At 48.4% G+C, this 13,628-nt stretch overlaps 1 protein-coding gene across 1 annotated transcript; it reads left to right on the top strand.

The window, feature by feature from the left end:
- The first annotated feature begins 888 nt into the window (after nucleotides 1–888).
- Nucleotides 889–1,818, top strand: LOC105994210 (vomeronasal type-1 receptor 4-like). Its single transcript, XM_013027626.1, has 2 exons — nucleotides 889–1,064; nucleotides 1,149–1,818. Exons 1-2 carry the CDS (start codon nucleotides 889–891, stop codon nucleotides 1,816–1,818), a joined length of 846 nt encoding a protein of 281 aa, XP_012883080.1.
- The last annotated feature ends 11,810 nt before the right edge of the window (nucleotides 1,819–13,628 follow it).

Here is a 13,628-nt window from a genome sequence, read left to right as displayed (position 1 = left end):
TCAGTTCCCCAGCCCCAAGCCCTGTTGGTCCCTAACTTCCTCTCCCTCACAGAGTCTGTTCTGGATTATGACAAGTGAGGAGGAATCCTGATTGTCCGGGGGCTGGGGACCATGTGTTCACATCAGCGACTCTAGAATGGCATTTGAACCTAAAATTGCCGCTCTTGGTCTCTGTCATCCACCTCCTCCTTCACCTGTACCATCACCACCGCAGACCTGGTTCATCTTCCTGGTCTTTCTTCTGAGAAATGTGCGCTCTGTGTTGAGGAAAGTGTGACACCTGGGACCCACTCCTGCAGCCAGCGTATTGAGGTATAGGTGCATGTCTCTCGGGGAATGTGTCAGGCATGTTCCTAATTTTTTTTTAGTCACTCAGAGAGCTTGAACTTAGGGCTTGCCCATTATACTTCAGCCCTTTTCATTCAAGGCTAGGCCTCTACCACTTTGAACCAAGGTGTACTTCTGGTTTGCTGGTGCTTAACTGGAGAGGAGAGTCTCATAGGCCTTCTTTCTCTGGCTGGCGTTGTATTGGGAGTCCAAGGTCTCAGCCCCTGAGTAGCTAGAATTACAGTCTTGAGCCACTAGGGCCTCACTTGTTTAGAATCTTAGATCTGATTCTACAGAGGAGAAATGTAGCTGCCTTCATCTCAGAACCTGACTCACCTTCCCTTACTGCCATTTCTCCAGGTTCACCAATTTTCCTGAACATGCCATCTTCCTCTTCCCGATGGATGAATAGAATTGGATTTTTCCTAATACATGAGAGACAGTAGGACAGTATTTCGAATGGTCTGAATGCTGGATGGAGAATGTTGAGTTCCCTTGCCACTGTGCAGGCCTCACTTGCCCAAGCCAGAACCTCTGGATGAGACACAAGGAACAGAGAGGATGGCAGATGCCCATGTGTCTATGGGGGTGGTCCTCTTAGCCCAGACTGTGGTTGGGTTTGTGGGTAATTTGTCTCTTCTCTCCAATTATCTATTCCTTTCCTGCATTGGGAACAGGATGAGAGCCACAGACTTCATTCTCAGGCACTTAATTGTGGGCAACTTCCTAAGTCTTCTGTATAGGGGTGTTTCCCAAACCATGGTTGCTTGGGGCTGGAGAAATTTCTTCAGTGATGTGGAGTGATAAATGATCTTCTATCTTTACCGAGTGGTCAGAGAGGTGTCGATCGGTAGCACTTGCTTCCAGAGCATCTTCCTTGCTATCAGCATCAGCCAGGGGGACTCCAAGTGGGCAGGGCTGAAGGGGAGCGCCCACAAACACATTGTCTCCACCGTCTACTTTAGCTGGGGGGTCTTCCTCCTGGTGAGCATTGTTTTTCTCATGTTCATGACCAGACCCAAAGCACACGACAGCATGAGGAGCTTAAAGGCCTATGGATACTGTTCCTCTGTGCATCACGACCCAGCTGCTGATGTACTGTACTTGGCCATGCTCTCGGTGCATGATGCTCTGTGTCTGGGGCTCATGCTCTGGGCCGGCACCTCCACGCTCTTGGCCCTGTACAGACACAAGCAGACAATGCAACACATCCAGAGGATCAGTGTCTCCACCAGAGCCTCTCTTGAGTCCAGAGCTACCATAAGCATCCTCCTCCTGGTGAGCGCATTTGTCTTCTTTTACTCCGCATCCTGCATCTTTTGGATTTGCTTGTTTCTGATTTACAATCCTAGCTCTGTGTTTTACCATATGGGGGTGTTTGTTATGGGCTGTTTCCCAGCCTTTAGCCCTTTCCTGCTCATGAGTGGACACTCCACTTCCTGCAGCCTCCTCTTCACCTGCACAAAGAGGAAGAAAGTGGTCCTCCCCTGAGGCCAACCAAGCTTGCATCGCTGCTGAACTTTGCTTGGCCATTCAACAATTTCCACAACTAGATAAAAGTATCTGATGAGAGGTAGAGTTGTGCATACATGTCCACACCTGCACATTTGTGTGCTATATATCTGTGTGTGTGTTCATCTGTCTCTATTGTGCTGGCCTACAAACTATATGAAAGTGAAAATGTTAGATTTTGAAATAATGCTTATTACATCATGTCAACTTCCTCCAGAGAATCTGCTCCATTAAGGGGTAATAGTGTCAAGTTCAAGATAAAGTGGTTAAACTCACCTAAAATGTTTTCCTAATTCCATTTTGAGTCTTTGATTTTTTTTGTTCCTTCTGTCTATAATAGTTCACTATGCAATGAAGTAAATCATTCTTAAAGCCCTTTCTGTTCTGGGAAAGAAAGTATTTGGAAAGAAAATAGCAGCTGGATGTTGATTGTTGATGGCTGTGTTCTGATTTCCTGAAGAAGCGGGATCTAAGGATCACAGTTCAAAGCCAGTCTAGGCAGAAAACTCTCTGAGCCTCTCATCTCCAATAAACCACTAAAAAAAAGATGGAAATGGTGCCGTGATTGAAGTTGTATAGCGCTAACCCTGAGCAAAATCGACCCAGGGATAGAATGGAGGCCCAGAGTTCAAGCCCCAGGACTGGCACAAAGAAGGACAGAGAGAATGAGGGACACAGATAGACAGACAGAGACAGCCAGAGGAGAGAGAGGGAAAGCCAGCACAGCAGGAAGGAAGGAAGGAAGAAAGAAAGAAAGGATGGAAGGAAGGAAAGAAGGAAGGGAGGAAGGAAGAAAGGAAAGGACAGAGGGAAGTGAGGAGTCCTGCTGTTTTAGCACTCACCACAAAGATCAAGGCTCTTTCCTGACAGTTACTCCCTTAGTCTTGTGCTTTTTTTCCCCACATAATTTATTTTCACAACTCTTGATTTTCTTTGGCGGTCTACGTTACATATCTCTAGACTCTCTGCTAATTCAACAAGGACATTAAGTGTACTTTTGAAAAGCACATTTTTATATGTAACGTTGTTTTTACAACACGATGGCTCCTTGAGAAAGTCACTTGCTTGGCTATTGTGACATTTTCTGCAGTGCTCCTCATGTTCCTTGTTATGAGGTCACTTTACCACAGCCTCTGGGGTGCTGGTGAAGGCTGCTGTGCTGAATGACAGGCAGGGCCCTCCGGTCCAGGGCTCTCCACCTCTACCCTTTTCTTCTTGGGAATGAATTGCAGGGTGTCAGCAAGCCAGAAGTAGCACTGATGCCCCAGGGACAGTCACCAGCCCTGAGCACAAAAGCTTAGGGATAGGACCCAGGCCCTGATTTCAAGTGCTGGGACCAGCACAGAAAAGGAAAGCAAGCAGATGGCAGGCCTGCCTCCAGGAGCCATCCAGGGAGTATGCCAGGTGTTGAGTGGACTGTGGGTTGTGAGCCATGCCCCACACTTCCCCTCCCCCCAAAGCACTCGGGAATGCTTCACGCGCTTGTCCTCTTTTTTTTTTGGTCCCCTGAGGGGCTTGAACTCTGGTCCTAGGCACTGTCCCTCAGCTCTTCAGCTCAAGGTTAGGCTCTGCACCACTGCACCCCTGCAGTCCGCTACAAGCACATCCTCCCATCTTCCTGTTGACATGCAGCCCTTCCTGGACTCATTACTTCTGGAGAGTTCACACATTCAGGACATCTCCTTCCATCTCTGTCTCCTCCTTTCTTCCTGAGCACCCTCAGTTCTGCGCCACCATCTTGTTTCCTGTCCCCTGTGTCCTTGCCATGTGGTGGCCAGACTCCCGACTCCTGGTAAGCCACTGCACACCTGCTGGTCAGAGCTCACAGCCAGCTCCTGACTTGGCTTCATTCACAGCAGCACCTAGTTACTATGAAAAATATGAAGGAGGGATGAGACACCCTGGGCAGGATGAACTCAGAGCCAAGAGAGATCAAAGTGCGTGGATTCTTGGGCACCATGTTTGCTACCCAGGGCATAGGAGGCTTCACCCAGGATAGGAGGAAGAGGACGAGTGGGGGCCTTCAGCCACGGCAGCTCAAGGGAGCTGCAAGTAGGGTGACTGTGCATTCACCCACTCGTGAAGGGTGGAAGGGGCTGCCACTGAGGCCGAGCAGGTGAGCTGTCCTGAGGGGACAGGACAGGGGTGGTGGGGCAGGCGGTGGCAGGGGAGCCCAAGACTCAATGAAGGAGCTCTGCCTTCACAGGGCTTGACACTCCGGGGTAGCAAACGGGGGGGAGGCCTCAGGCAGAGATGCAGGAGGTGAACCAGTTGCCCCCCCGCCAGCCATTTCACCAGCAGCATGAAGTGGACTTCGAGGTCAGAGGGACAGAGGTATTGAGAGATGGCCCAGAAGGTGTTGGGAGAGGAGAGTAACATTTAAAGGTCATCTTGACCCTGGTGCTCACTTGAAGGCACATACAAGGAGCTGGCTTTCTTGAAAAACACCAGGTGCCCGGGATTGCTTTGCTATATCTGCAGAGTTTGTTTTACTTTCTACCAGTTGACCTTGTCCTGTTTTTACTGCACTCTGTTTTTACTGAAATTTTCCTTGTTTTTCTGGACTATTGTAACCTTATGTTACCTCTTGACTTCTAATAGTATATATTAGGGAAAGTAAAAAATAAACGGTGTTGCAGTCTTTAGCTGCAGACCTCCTGACCCCATCCTTTGTCTTATGTCTTCATTTTTCCACATCCTTGCCCCCTAATTAAGTATTCCCTTTCATTGCCGACACGTTCTGGCATGTGGCACATGAACAGGGACCTGAAAACTTGGGATCAAGGCAGAGGACCCCGCTAAGGTAAAAGGACACATCTGGAAAGAGATCGGGTGATAGTATAATCAGGAGTAAGAAATTATGGGGCAAGGTAACAAATGCACATTATATGTGCAGGCTCTTAGGGCATGCTTCAAGATCGAGGAGTGAAAGTTGGACAGAGGCAGTTAGAGAGTTTCTTTTGCTTTGTCAAGGAAGTATGCCCCTGGTTCCTGGAGGAAGGAACCATTAGTTTAGAAACTTAGCAAAAAAAAAAAAAAAGGATTCAGGGATGCTATGATGCAAATGGCCTGTAAGTTAAAACATTGCTGCTTTGTAATTGTCTGATATCTGTGTAGCCTGCAAATTCTGTATTGGAGTTTATAAGAAACTTGGGGGACATACTATAAGACAGCCAACTGGGCCGGTGGGAGACATCCCCCGGATCCCCATCACGGTAAACTATCCACTAGTGCGGGTAGTTGGGCCTGTCTCTAATCCAACACTTTCTGTCTGACAGTCTACAACGTGCATGCTGTAAATGTGTTTTGTCTCAATGTTTGTGTGTATGTATTTTGGAATTCTTGGAATGTTTCTTCTCTCAGATTCTTCCTGTCGCGAGAGCCTGGAGGAGGCTGGCTAAGACCCCCTCAATATCTGTTTCTCTTTAGCACCTTCTTTGTTACTTACACTTTAAACTGACCCATGTTTCTACCTTTCACTGCCACCTCCTCCACCCTCTCTGGATCCAGAAGTAGGGGAGTTATGGGGGGTGAAAAACCTGGAGGATCTAACAATAACTTCTAAGGGCTGGCAGGGAGAATTTGCAGCCCTATGAAACTGCCACTGACAACCTGCAAGTGACACCAGCAAGATCTTAGCCTCGGGCCTTAGTCCAGGGGGGGTCTGAGTATGGGGGGGAACCTGTCAGTCTGAGGGGATGGCCGTTAGGGACTTCTTTCTCTTGCCCCAAGATGACTGGGAATTCTCCTCCACCTTGGAATGCCCCTGGGCCAAAGTTAGCAAGAATCTAAAAGAAAAATCCTCTGGAGGTGAGTAGATGGGGTTCAAGTCCCCTGGTAAGTGGATTTGAGTCCCACTTGTGAATGGTGGTGAGATGTCACCCAATTCACTGAGACTTGATTTTGTCTTTGTGGCCACTTGTCTGTCTTGTTTACTTCAGTGTGTTTTCTGCTGTTTTCTGAGGTAGGGATAAACTGGGGCCCATTAGCCCCCAACTCAGCCTTTGGTTGTTGTCTTGTCTAGTTCTGTATTAGAATTGATACCAGTTTTAAATTTACCTACAACTGATTTTGATTTTTGCATGCTTTAAGATCTGTGTGTTTTGTATGTGTTTGTGAACATGTTCAAGGATAAGAATTGTCAGCATGCTGTAACAATTGGGTGAGTTTAAATTTAAAATTCAAAAGGTTATGAGGTTTGGATATTACCAAAAATTTTTAAGAATTTTCACATTGTTTCAAATGACTTTTTAAGGATTCTTTAACTTAGAAAATTAAAAATAGGCTTAATAACTAGTGGGGCCACATCCAGCCAAGCCTATGTATTACTTATATCCTTAACAGTCTGTGTAGAAATTTTCAGCACAGCAAGAGGTGTGACAGTCCCTTGGAGACACTGAGAGACCCTGCTGTTGCTACTGCTGCTACAGCCTGACAGTCACCTGGAGGAAATCTACATTGTTACCCTGACCGCCTCCACCGTGGAAAAAGTAGACTAAACTCCTGCCTGATTCCATTTTTTGGATGGATTCGCTTTGTCCATGTTACCATATAACTACTATAATTTTATTATGGATACTTCTCTTGCCAGGGAGACCAGCAAACATTGTATTGCTCCTTACCTACACAGCTTTGCCACTATGCGACTTCCTAAACATATTAAAACTGATAATGATCCGGGATATGTCAGACAAGCTTTTCAAACTTTTTGTAAATCTTACCAGATTTTTCACTCTACAGATATTCCCTATGTTCCTCAAGAACAAGAAATTGTTAGACAAGCCAATGGGCTGTTAAAACACCCAATTTTTAAATTAAAATGGGGGAATTATACCCTTTCTCTCCTGTTAATATTCTTCTCATGCTTTATTTGTAGTAAATTTTTTAAGCTTAGATTGTAATGGCCTTTCTGCAGCACAGCGGTTTTGGGAAAAAAGAGAGAGAAGAGCTTTTTCCCAAGTTAAGTGGAAGGATCCTTTAACAGGTGATTGGCACAGGCCAGATCTGGTTTTAACTTGGAGTTGAGGACATATGTGTATTTTATCCCAGGAAGAAAATAAATCCCGCTGGTTGCCTGAGCATTGCGTTACGATTGTGGAGACTCACTCAGATGACACAAATGCTGACACATAGAGCTTACATGCCAGAACCCCCGATTGTGCACCCTACAACTTGGGAGGGAGTTGAAGTCCTCATTCACGTCACTAGAACAGCGTACAGTACAACCCCCTATCCCTTCATCCAGCACACCAAGATGGGAGATATCTCAGCTTTCCTAATCCAAGATTCCATTTCTTTGCCAGCAGGCTCTGTCAACAAGGACTCCACCGCCTTGGCCTGCACCATTGTCTCCTCCACCGTGGCCAGCGACTCCACTGGGGGCTGCAGGGGTGGGGGAGGGGTGGGTGGCACAGCACCCAGTGCTCAGAGTACTACCTGCAGAACAGCGACACTACACTGTTGTCCTTTAAGATGCCAGCCTAGCATTTTGCTCTAGCCCACAATCATGCTTCAGTAAATGCTCACAAAACCAATCCTGCATGTTCTCCAGGCGTGAGGCTGAGGCTTCTGTTTTGCTGTCTGGACAGCACTACCTTTCCCAAAAGACACGGCACCTGCCACATGCAACTGGAAAGGCACCCGGTCAGTGCAGTCAATTTGGCCTAGAAACCACTCCAAGGAGAGTGCAAGATGAGCATTGGCTCAAGTGAGCCACTCAACGTCTGGCCCAAAGGAGAAAAACAATTTAGTGAGGATCCAAGCCATAATGCCTTTGGCTTGGGTCCTTCACTTGACAATAGCAAGTTGGTCTGCAAGTTGGTCTGCCTTAGAGTCCGCCCAAGGTGTGTCCCCCAGGGGATTGTGAACCCACTCTAATGGCTCCCCCATTTGTGTTAAAACAGCAGAAATCAGTAAAACACCTGCAAACAACCAAAGGGAAATGGGCTCAAAAATAGAATACCTCCTCAGGGAAACTTCATCCAGGGCTTCTTGGAACTGCAAAAATAGTGCCCAATGGCTGTCTGTAATTGTAATAACTTCATGGGGCGTCCTGACTTTTAGTAGGGCAAATAAGGGCACAAGACTATCTATAGGGACAGGAACCTACGGCAAAAGCCAATTGATTTCCCCTAAAAGGCTCTGAAGTTGGGTTAAGGTCAGAGAGGCTGGAATATCCAGCAAAGGCTTAAGGGCCTGGCCTGAGTCAAGGTAAGGTGGGTTCCAAGCACCTTAAAAGGAAGTACTTTTTGAATTTTATTGAGGGCTATGGTAACCCCCCCCTTTTAAATGAGGTGAGAACCTGGGCCAGAAGGCCCCCCAGGCGGCCCGGGTCTTGGTGCCCCAGGATTATATCATCCATGTAGGCATAGGCAAGGGGGGTACCTGAATGAAGCATAGGACCTAAAAGTGTAGCCAAGTATTGTTGGCAAAGGCAGGGCTAGAAAGAATGAAGAAAGCAAACTTCTCTCAGTCATCTGGATGCGGGGTGATATTAAAAAAATATATTGAATATCAATCACAACCAAGGTATATTCTGAAGGTACAGCAAGAATCCAGGGCCTGCCTCTTAGAGGAGGTCTTACTAGCTCCATCCTTTCAGTTACCTTACTTAGATCTTGGAGCATATGCCAAGCCCGAGAGGCTTTTTGAATAACAAAGAGGGTGTGTTCCAGGGACTCATAGAAGGGAGAATGTGCCCAAGGTTTTTCTGTTCCTCCACCAGAAGGTGGAGGGCTACAAGTTTAGGGTTGGTCAATGGCCACTGCTCCACCCAGGTAGGGCTTCCTGGCTTCCACCTAATGGGAGGTACTAGGGGTGGGAGAGTGGCCTTTAGGACTGGGGGTGCACCTGAGCGGGTCCACTATGTTCTTCTCTGTAAATATGAAAGTTTAAAAAATCCTTTTCCTTAATTCCCTCTAGATCCTATTTAAACCTTTGTGCTTCTATCCCATCCAGGATATCATCATAGGATGCTCCATGGTCTGTAGTGACCACGGCATCCATTTGTCTTAGCATGTTTTGCCCTAGTAAATTGGCAGTAAGGTTCTTTGCCACTAAAGGACGTATCTTTCCCTGCTCTCCATCTGTGCTAGTCCATTTCATAAGGGTGACCATCTCTTTGGACTGGGAGTTGCCCCCAACCCCCAATATTGGGGGCCCAGGTGCAAGCTTCCAGTACATGGGCACTTCCTCCTCCCTGAGTAAGGTTCGATCTGCCTCCGTGTCAATTAAGCAGTGAAACTGCTTCCTGCCTATGTTATGAGAATACTCATTATAGGGTGGAGTCCCTCCATCAAGGGGACAGTCCAATGGGCCTGGGTCATCCTGCCACGAGGCTGCCTGGGCCTTGCAGTAGAGGGGGTCCCTCCTTGAGTTAACAGGGCTGGAGAATGCCTCTACCCGAGTTTAAAGGCTTTCCATCTAAATCAAACTTGGATCGACAATCCTTTTTCCAATGGTATACCTTCCTGCACCAGGGGCAGGGTGTAGGGGGCAGTTTGCCCCCCCTCCCCAAGGTGGTTGGTGGGGGATTGTTGTAAAGAGTCCCTCCTAAAGTGCCCCTCCTGCCCACATTTAAAACAAGTCCCTCTCCCTAATGGTATTGCGGTTCCTTGGCCCTGGGCTGCAGGTGATGGGAAATAGCCTCTGTCATTGCAGATGTCTGAGCCTGTAAGGCTAAAGCTAGTGATTGGGACTGGTGCTGTTGAGTTCCCGCATCCTGCGAGGCCACCACCCATCTGCTCAGGGAACTCTCTCTCAATCCTGCACAGGCCATGCGGCAGTCTGCATTCATCCCTTCCCAGACCAGCAGCTTTACAAACTGATCTTGGAGGTTCCCTGCTGGCAGATTGCAGTTAATACTCTATTGGACTCGGTCTACAAACTTAGCTAGAGGCTCACCTGGTTTTTGTCTCACTCCTGCTCTGGGGAACTCAGTAGGCCCATCATCCAGTTTGTACCATGCGGCAAGTCCTGCCTGCCTTGCCTGGTCACAGTACGGACCAGATATTGTGGCCTGTTGGACCCAGTGAAGTGCCCTTCCCGCGTCTCTGTTAACATGGCATAAATAATTGGTATCTTGGGTTGACCCTGCTGATTATTCTCTGCCTGCACAATGCTTTCCTCCTTAAAGAAAGCACACCATTTAATAAACTGAGAAATGGTGAGGATGGCTTTGGCCACATCCAGCCAGTCCTTAGGGACACATGGGTGATAAGCAATGTCCTGTAATAGGGTCTGAGCCCAAGGAGAGTTCGGGCCATCCTCCACCACTGCCTTGCAGCACTCTTTAAGGTCCTTAGCTTCCCATGGATACCATTCCAAGGGCCTCTTAGCTCCTGGTGCCAGATTAACCGGATATGCTTGGGGAAGCAAATCCTATGGCCTAGGGTCCGGGCTCCCAGGAGGCCCTTCCTTTCCAGGGTAGGCCTCTGAGTATGTTACTTCCCCAGCCCTCGGCCCCTCCGTGGAAGGTTGGTAGGATTCCAGGTCTTGGAGGTCCCTCTCACAGGTGGCATAGGGTGACGTACCTCCCCTCCAATCAGGGGAATAGGGAGGGGGCCTACGACCATCAGGGACACCTGAGTCAGAGGGGGTAAATTTCACTCTTGTTTTCACTTCCACTGTGCATGTTTCTGTGCATTCTCGGTCGAATTTGACCCATTCCTTTTCCTTCGCACTTCCCAAATCCTCCTTTACTCCCTAAGGCTAACCTTGCCTCCTCCTCCTTCTTCTGTGAGATAGCATTACCCATACTAAGAGTTTCACTTACTCTGAGAGACTACTTAGCCTCAGCAGGCATCTTTTCCTTTCATGCCCCAAGTTGGCTTCCAGATGTGGGGTCTTTGTCTGTTCCTCGAAGTCTGACAGGATCCTAGGAAAGGTAAGTGCGGCAGCTCGCACGTTCCCCAGCCTCCCTTTGCCTGGCAGACAATCAGACACAGTGGAGAGTGAAGTCAAGCAGGAAAACTCATTTATTAACACACAGCAAGCCCTTTTTAAAGCAAAAAAGAGTGGGTGGCATGGCAGGGGAGGAAAAGGAACCAATCACTGTCAAGTTCACACCCTATCATGCACCTAAGCTTCCACAGTCAGGTTATGCAATAAACGTAAAGCAAATCAAGCTCTGCCCACTCAACTACCTCTCTCAGCACCATCTTTGCTGCCCATGTGCTCTACACACAGCCATGCTGTGGGCAAAATCATGGGTGAATGGGAACCCGAGACTGTATAGGTGGGACTGGACTGTACAGGTGGATCTCGGTGCTCAGTTGCTGGCTCATTAACTCCTCGAGCTTAAAGCATGCCCTAAGAGCCTGCATATATAATGTGCAGCTGTTACCTTGCCCCATAATTTCTTACTCCTATCACCCGCTCTCTTTTCCCAGACGTGTCCTCTTACCTTAGCGGGGTCCTCTGTCTTGATTCCAGGTTTTCAGGTCCCTGTTCAGGCCCCATTTGCTGGAGCCTGCCGGCAATGAAAGGGAATCCTGAATTAGAGGGCTAGGATGTGGAAAAATAAAGATATAAGACAAAACATGGGGTGGGGAGGTCTGCAGCTAAAGACTGCAACACCGTTTATTTTTTACTTTCCCTAATATATACTATTAGAAGTCAAGAGGTAACATAAGGTTACAATAGTCCAGAAAAACAAGGAAAATTTCAGTAAAAACAGAGTGCAGTAAAAACAGGACAAGGTCAACTGGTAGAAAGTAAAACAAACTCTGCAGATATAGCAAAGCAATCCCGGGCACCTGGTGTTTTTCAAGAAAGCCAGCTCCTTGTATGTGCCTTCAAGTGAGCACCAGGGTCAAGATGACCTTTAAATGTTACTCTCCTCTCCCAACACCTTCTGGGCCATCTCTCAATACCTCTGTCCCTCTGACCTCGAAGTCCACTTCATGCTGCTGGTGAAATGGCTGGCGGGGGGGCAACTGGTTCACCTCCTGCATCTCTGCCTGAGGCCTCCCCCCCGTTTGCTACCCCGGAGTGTCAAGCCCTGTGAAGGCAGAGCTCCTTCATTGAGTCTTGGGCTCCCCTGCCACCGCCTGCCCCACCACCCCTGTCCTGTCCCCTCAGGACAGCTCACCTGCTCGGCCTCAGTGGCAGCCCCTTCCACCCTTCACGAGTGGGTGAATGCACAGTCACCCTACTTGCAGCTCCCTTGAGCTGCCGTGGCTGAAGGCCCCCACTCGTCCTCTTCCTCCTATCCTGGGTGAAGCCTCCTATGCCCTGGGTAGCAAACATGGTGCCCAAGAATCCACGCACTTTGATCTCTCTTGGCTCTGAGTTCATCCTGCCCAGGGTGTCTCATCCCTCCTTCATATTTTTCATAGTAACTAGGTGCTGCTGTGAATGAAGCCAAGTCAGGAGCTGGCTGTGAGCTCTGACCAGCAGGTGTGCAGTGGCTTACCAGGAGTCGGGAGTCTGGCCACCACATGGCAAGGACACAGGGGACAGGAAACAAGATGGTGGCGCAGAACTGAGGGTGCTCAGGAAGAAAGGAGGAGACAGAGATGGAAGGAGATGTCCTGAATGTGTGAACTCTCCAGAAGTAATGAGTCCAGGAAGGGCTGCATGTCAACAGGAAGATGGGAGGATGTGCTTGTAGCGGACTGCAGGGGTGCAGTGGTGCAGAGCCTAACCTTGAGCTGAAGAGCTGAGGGACAGTGCCTAGGACCAGAGTTCAAGCCCCTCAGGGGACCAAAAAAAAAGAGGACAAGCGCGTGAAGCATTCCCGAGTGCTTTGGGGGGAGGGGAAGTGTGGGGCATGGCTCACAACCCACAGTCCACTCAACACCTGGCATACTCCCTGGATGGCTCCTGGAGGCAGGCCTGCCATCTGCTTGCTTTCCTTTTCTGTGCTGGTCCCAGCACTTGAAATCAGGGCCTGGGTCCTATCCCTAAGCTTTTGTGCTCAGGGCTGGTGACTGTCCCTGGGGCATCAGTGCTACTTCTGGCTTGCTGACACCCTGCAATTCATTCCCAAGAAGAAAAGGGTAGAGGTGGAGAGCCCTGGACCGGAGGGCCCTGCCTGTCATTCAGCACAGCAGCCTTCACCAGCACCCCAGAGGCTGTGGTAAAGTGACCTCATAACAAGGAACATGAGGAGCACTGCAGAAAATGTCACAATAGCCAAGCAAGTGACTTTCTCAAGGAGCCATCGTGTTGTAAAAACAACGTTACATATAAAAATGTGCTTTTCAAAAGTACACTTAATGTCCTTGTTGAATTAGCAGAGAGTCTAGAGATATGTAACGTAGACCGCCAAAGAAAATCAAGAGTTGTGAAAATAAATTATGTGGAAGAAATAAGCACAAGACTAAGGGAGTAACTGTCAGGAAAGAGCCTTGATGTTTGTGGTCAGTGCTACACCAGCAGGACTCCTCACTTCCCTCCCTCTGCTCATTCGTTCGTTCATTCGTTCCTTCCTTCCTTCCTGCTGTGCTGGCTTTCCCTCTCTTTCCTCTGTCTGTTTGTCTGTGTGTGTCCCTCATTCTCTCTTTCCTTCATTGTGCCAGTCCTGGGGCTTGAACGCTGGGCATCCTTTCTATCCCTGGGATGATTTTGCTCAAGATTAGTGTTCTACAACTTCAACCACAGCACCATTTCCATTTTTTAATGGTTTATTGGAGATGAGAAGCTCAGAGAGTTTTCTGCCTAGACTGGCTTTGAACTGTGATCCTTAGATCCCGCTTCTTCAGGAAATCAGAACACAGCCATCAACAATCAACATCCAGCTGCTATTTTCTTTCCAAATACTTTCTTTCCCAGAACAGAAAGGGCTT

This window comes from Dipodomys ordii, unplaced genomic scaffold (assembly GCF_000151885.1).
Source record: "Dipodomys ordii isolate 6190 unplaced genomic scaffold, Dord_2.0 Scaffold105, whole genome shotgun sequence".
In the NCBI taxonomy this organism is placed as follows: domain Eukaryota; kingdom Metazoa; phylum Chordata; class Mammalia; order Rodentia; family Heteromyidae; genus Dipodomys; species Dipodomys ordii.
This window is presented reverse-complemented; position numbering and strand designations above follow the sequence as displayed.

Excerpts from the sequence above, each read along its gene's own strand:
- LOC105994210 (XM_013027626.1), top strand. The coding sequence starts at position 889 with ATGGCAGATGCCCATGTGTCTATGGGGGTGGTCCTCTTAGCCCAGACT. Across the intron at positions 1,065-1,148 it reads GGCAACTTCCTAAGTCTTCT|TTACCGAGTGGTCAGAGAGG; the intron begins GTATAGGGGTGT and ends GATCTTCTATCT.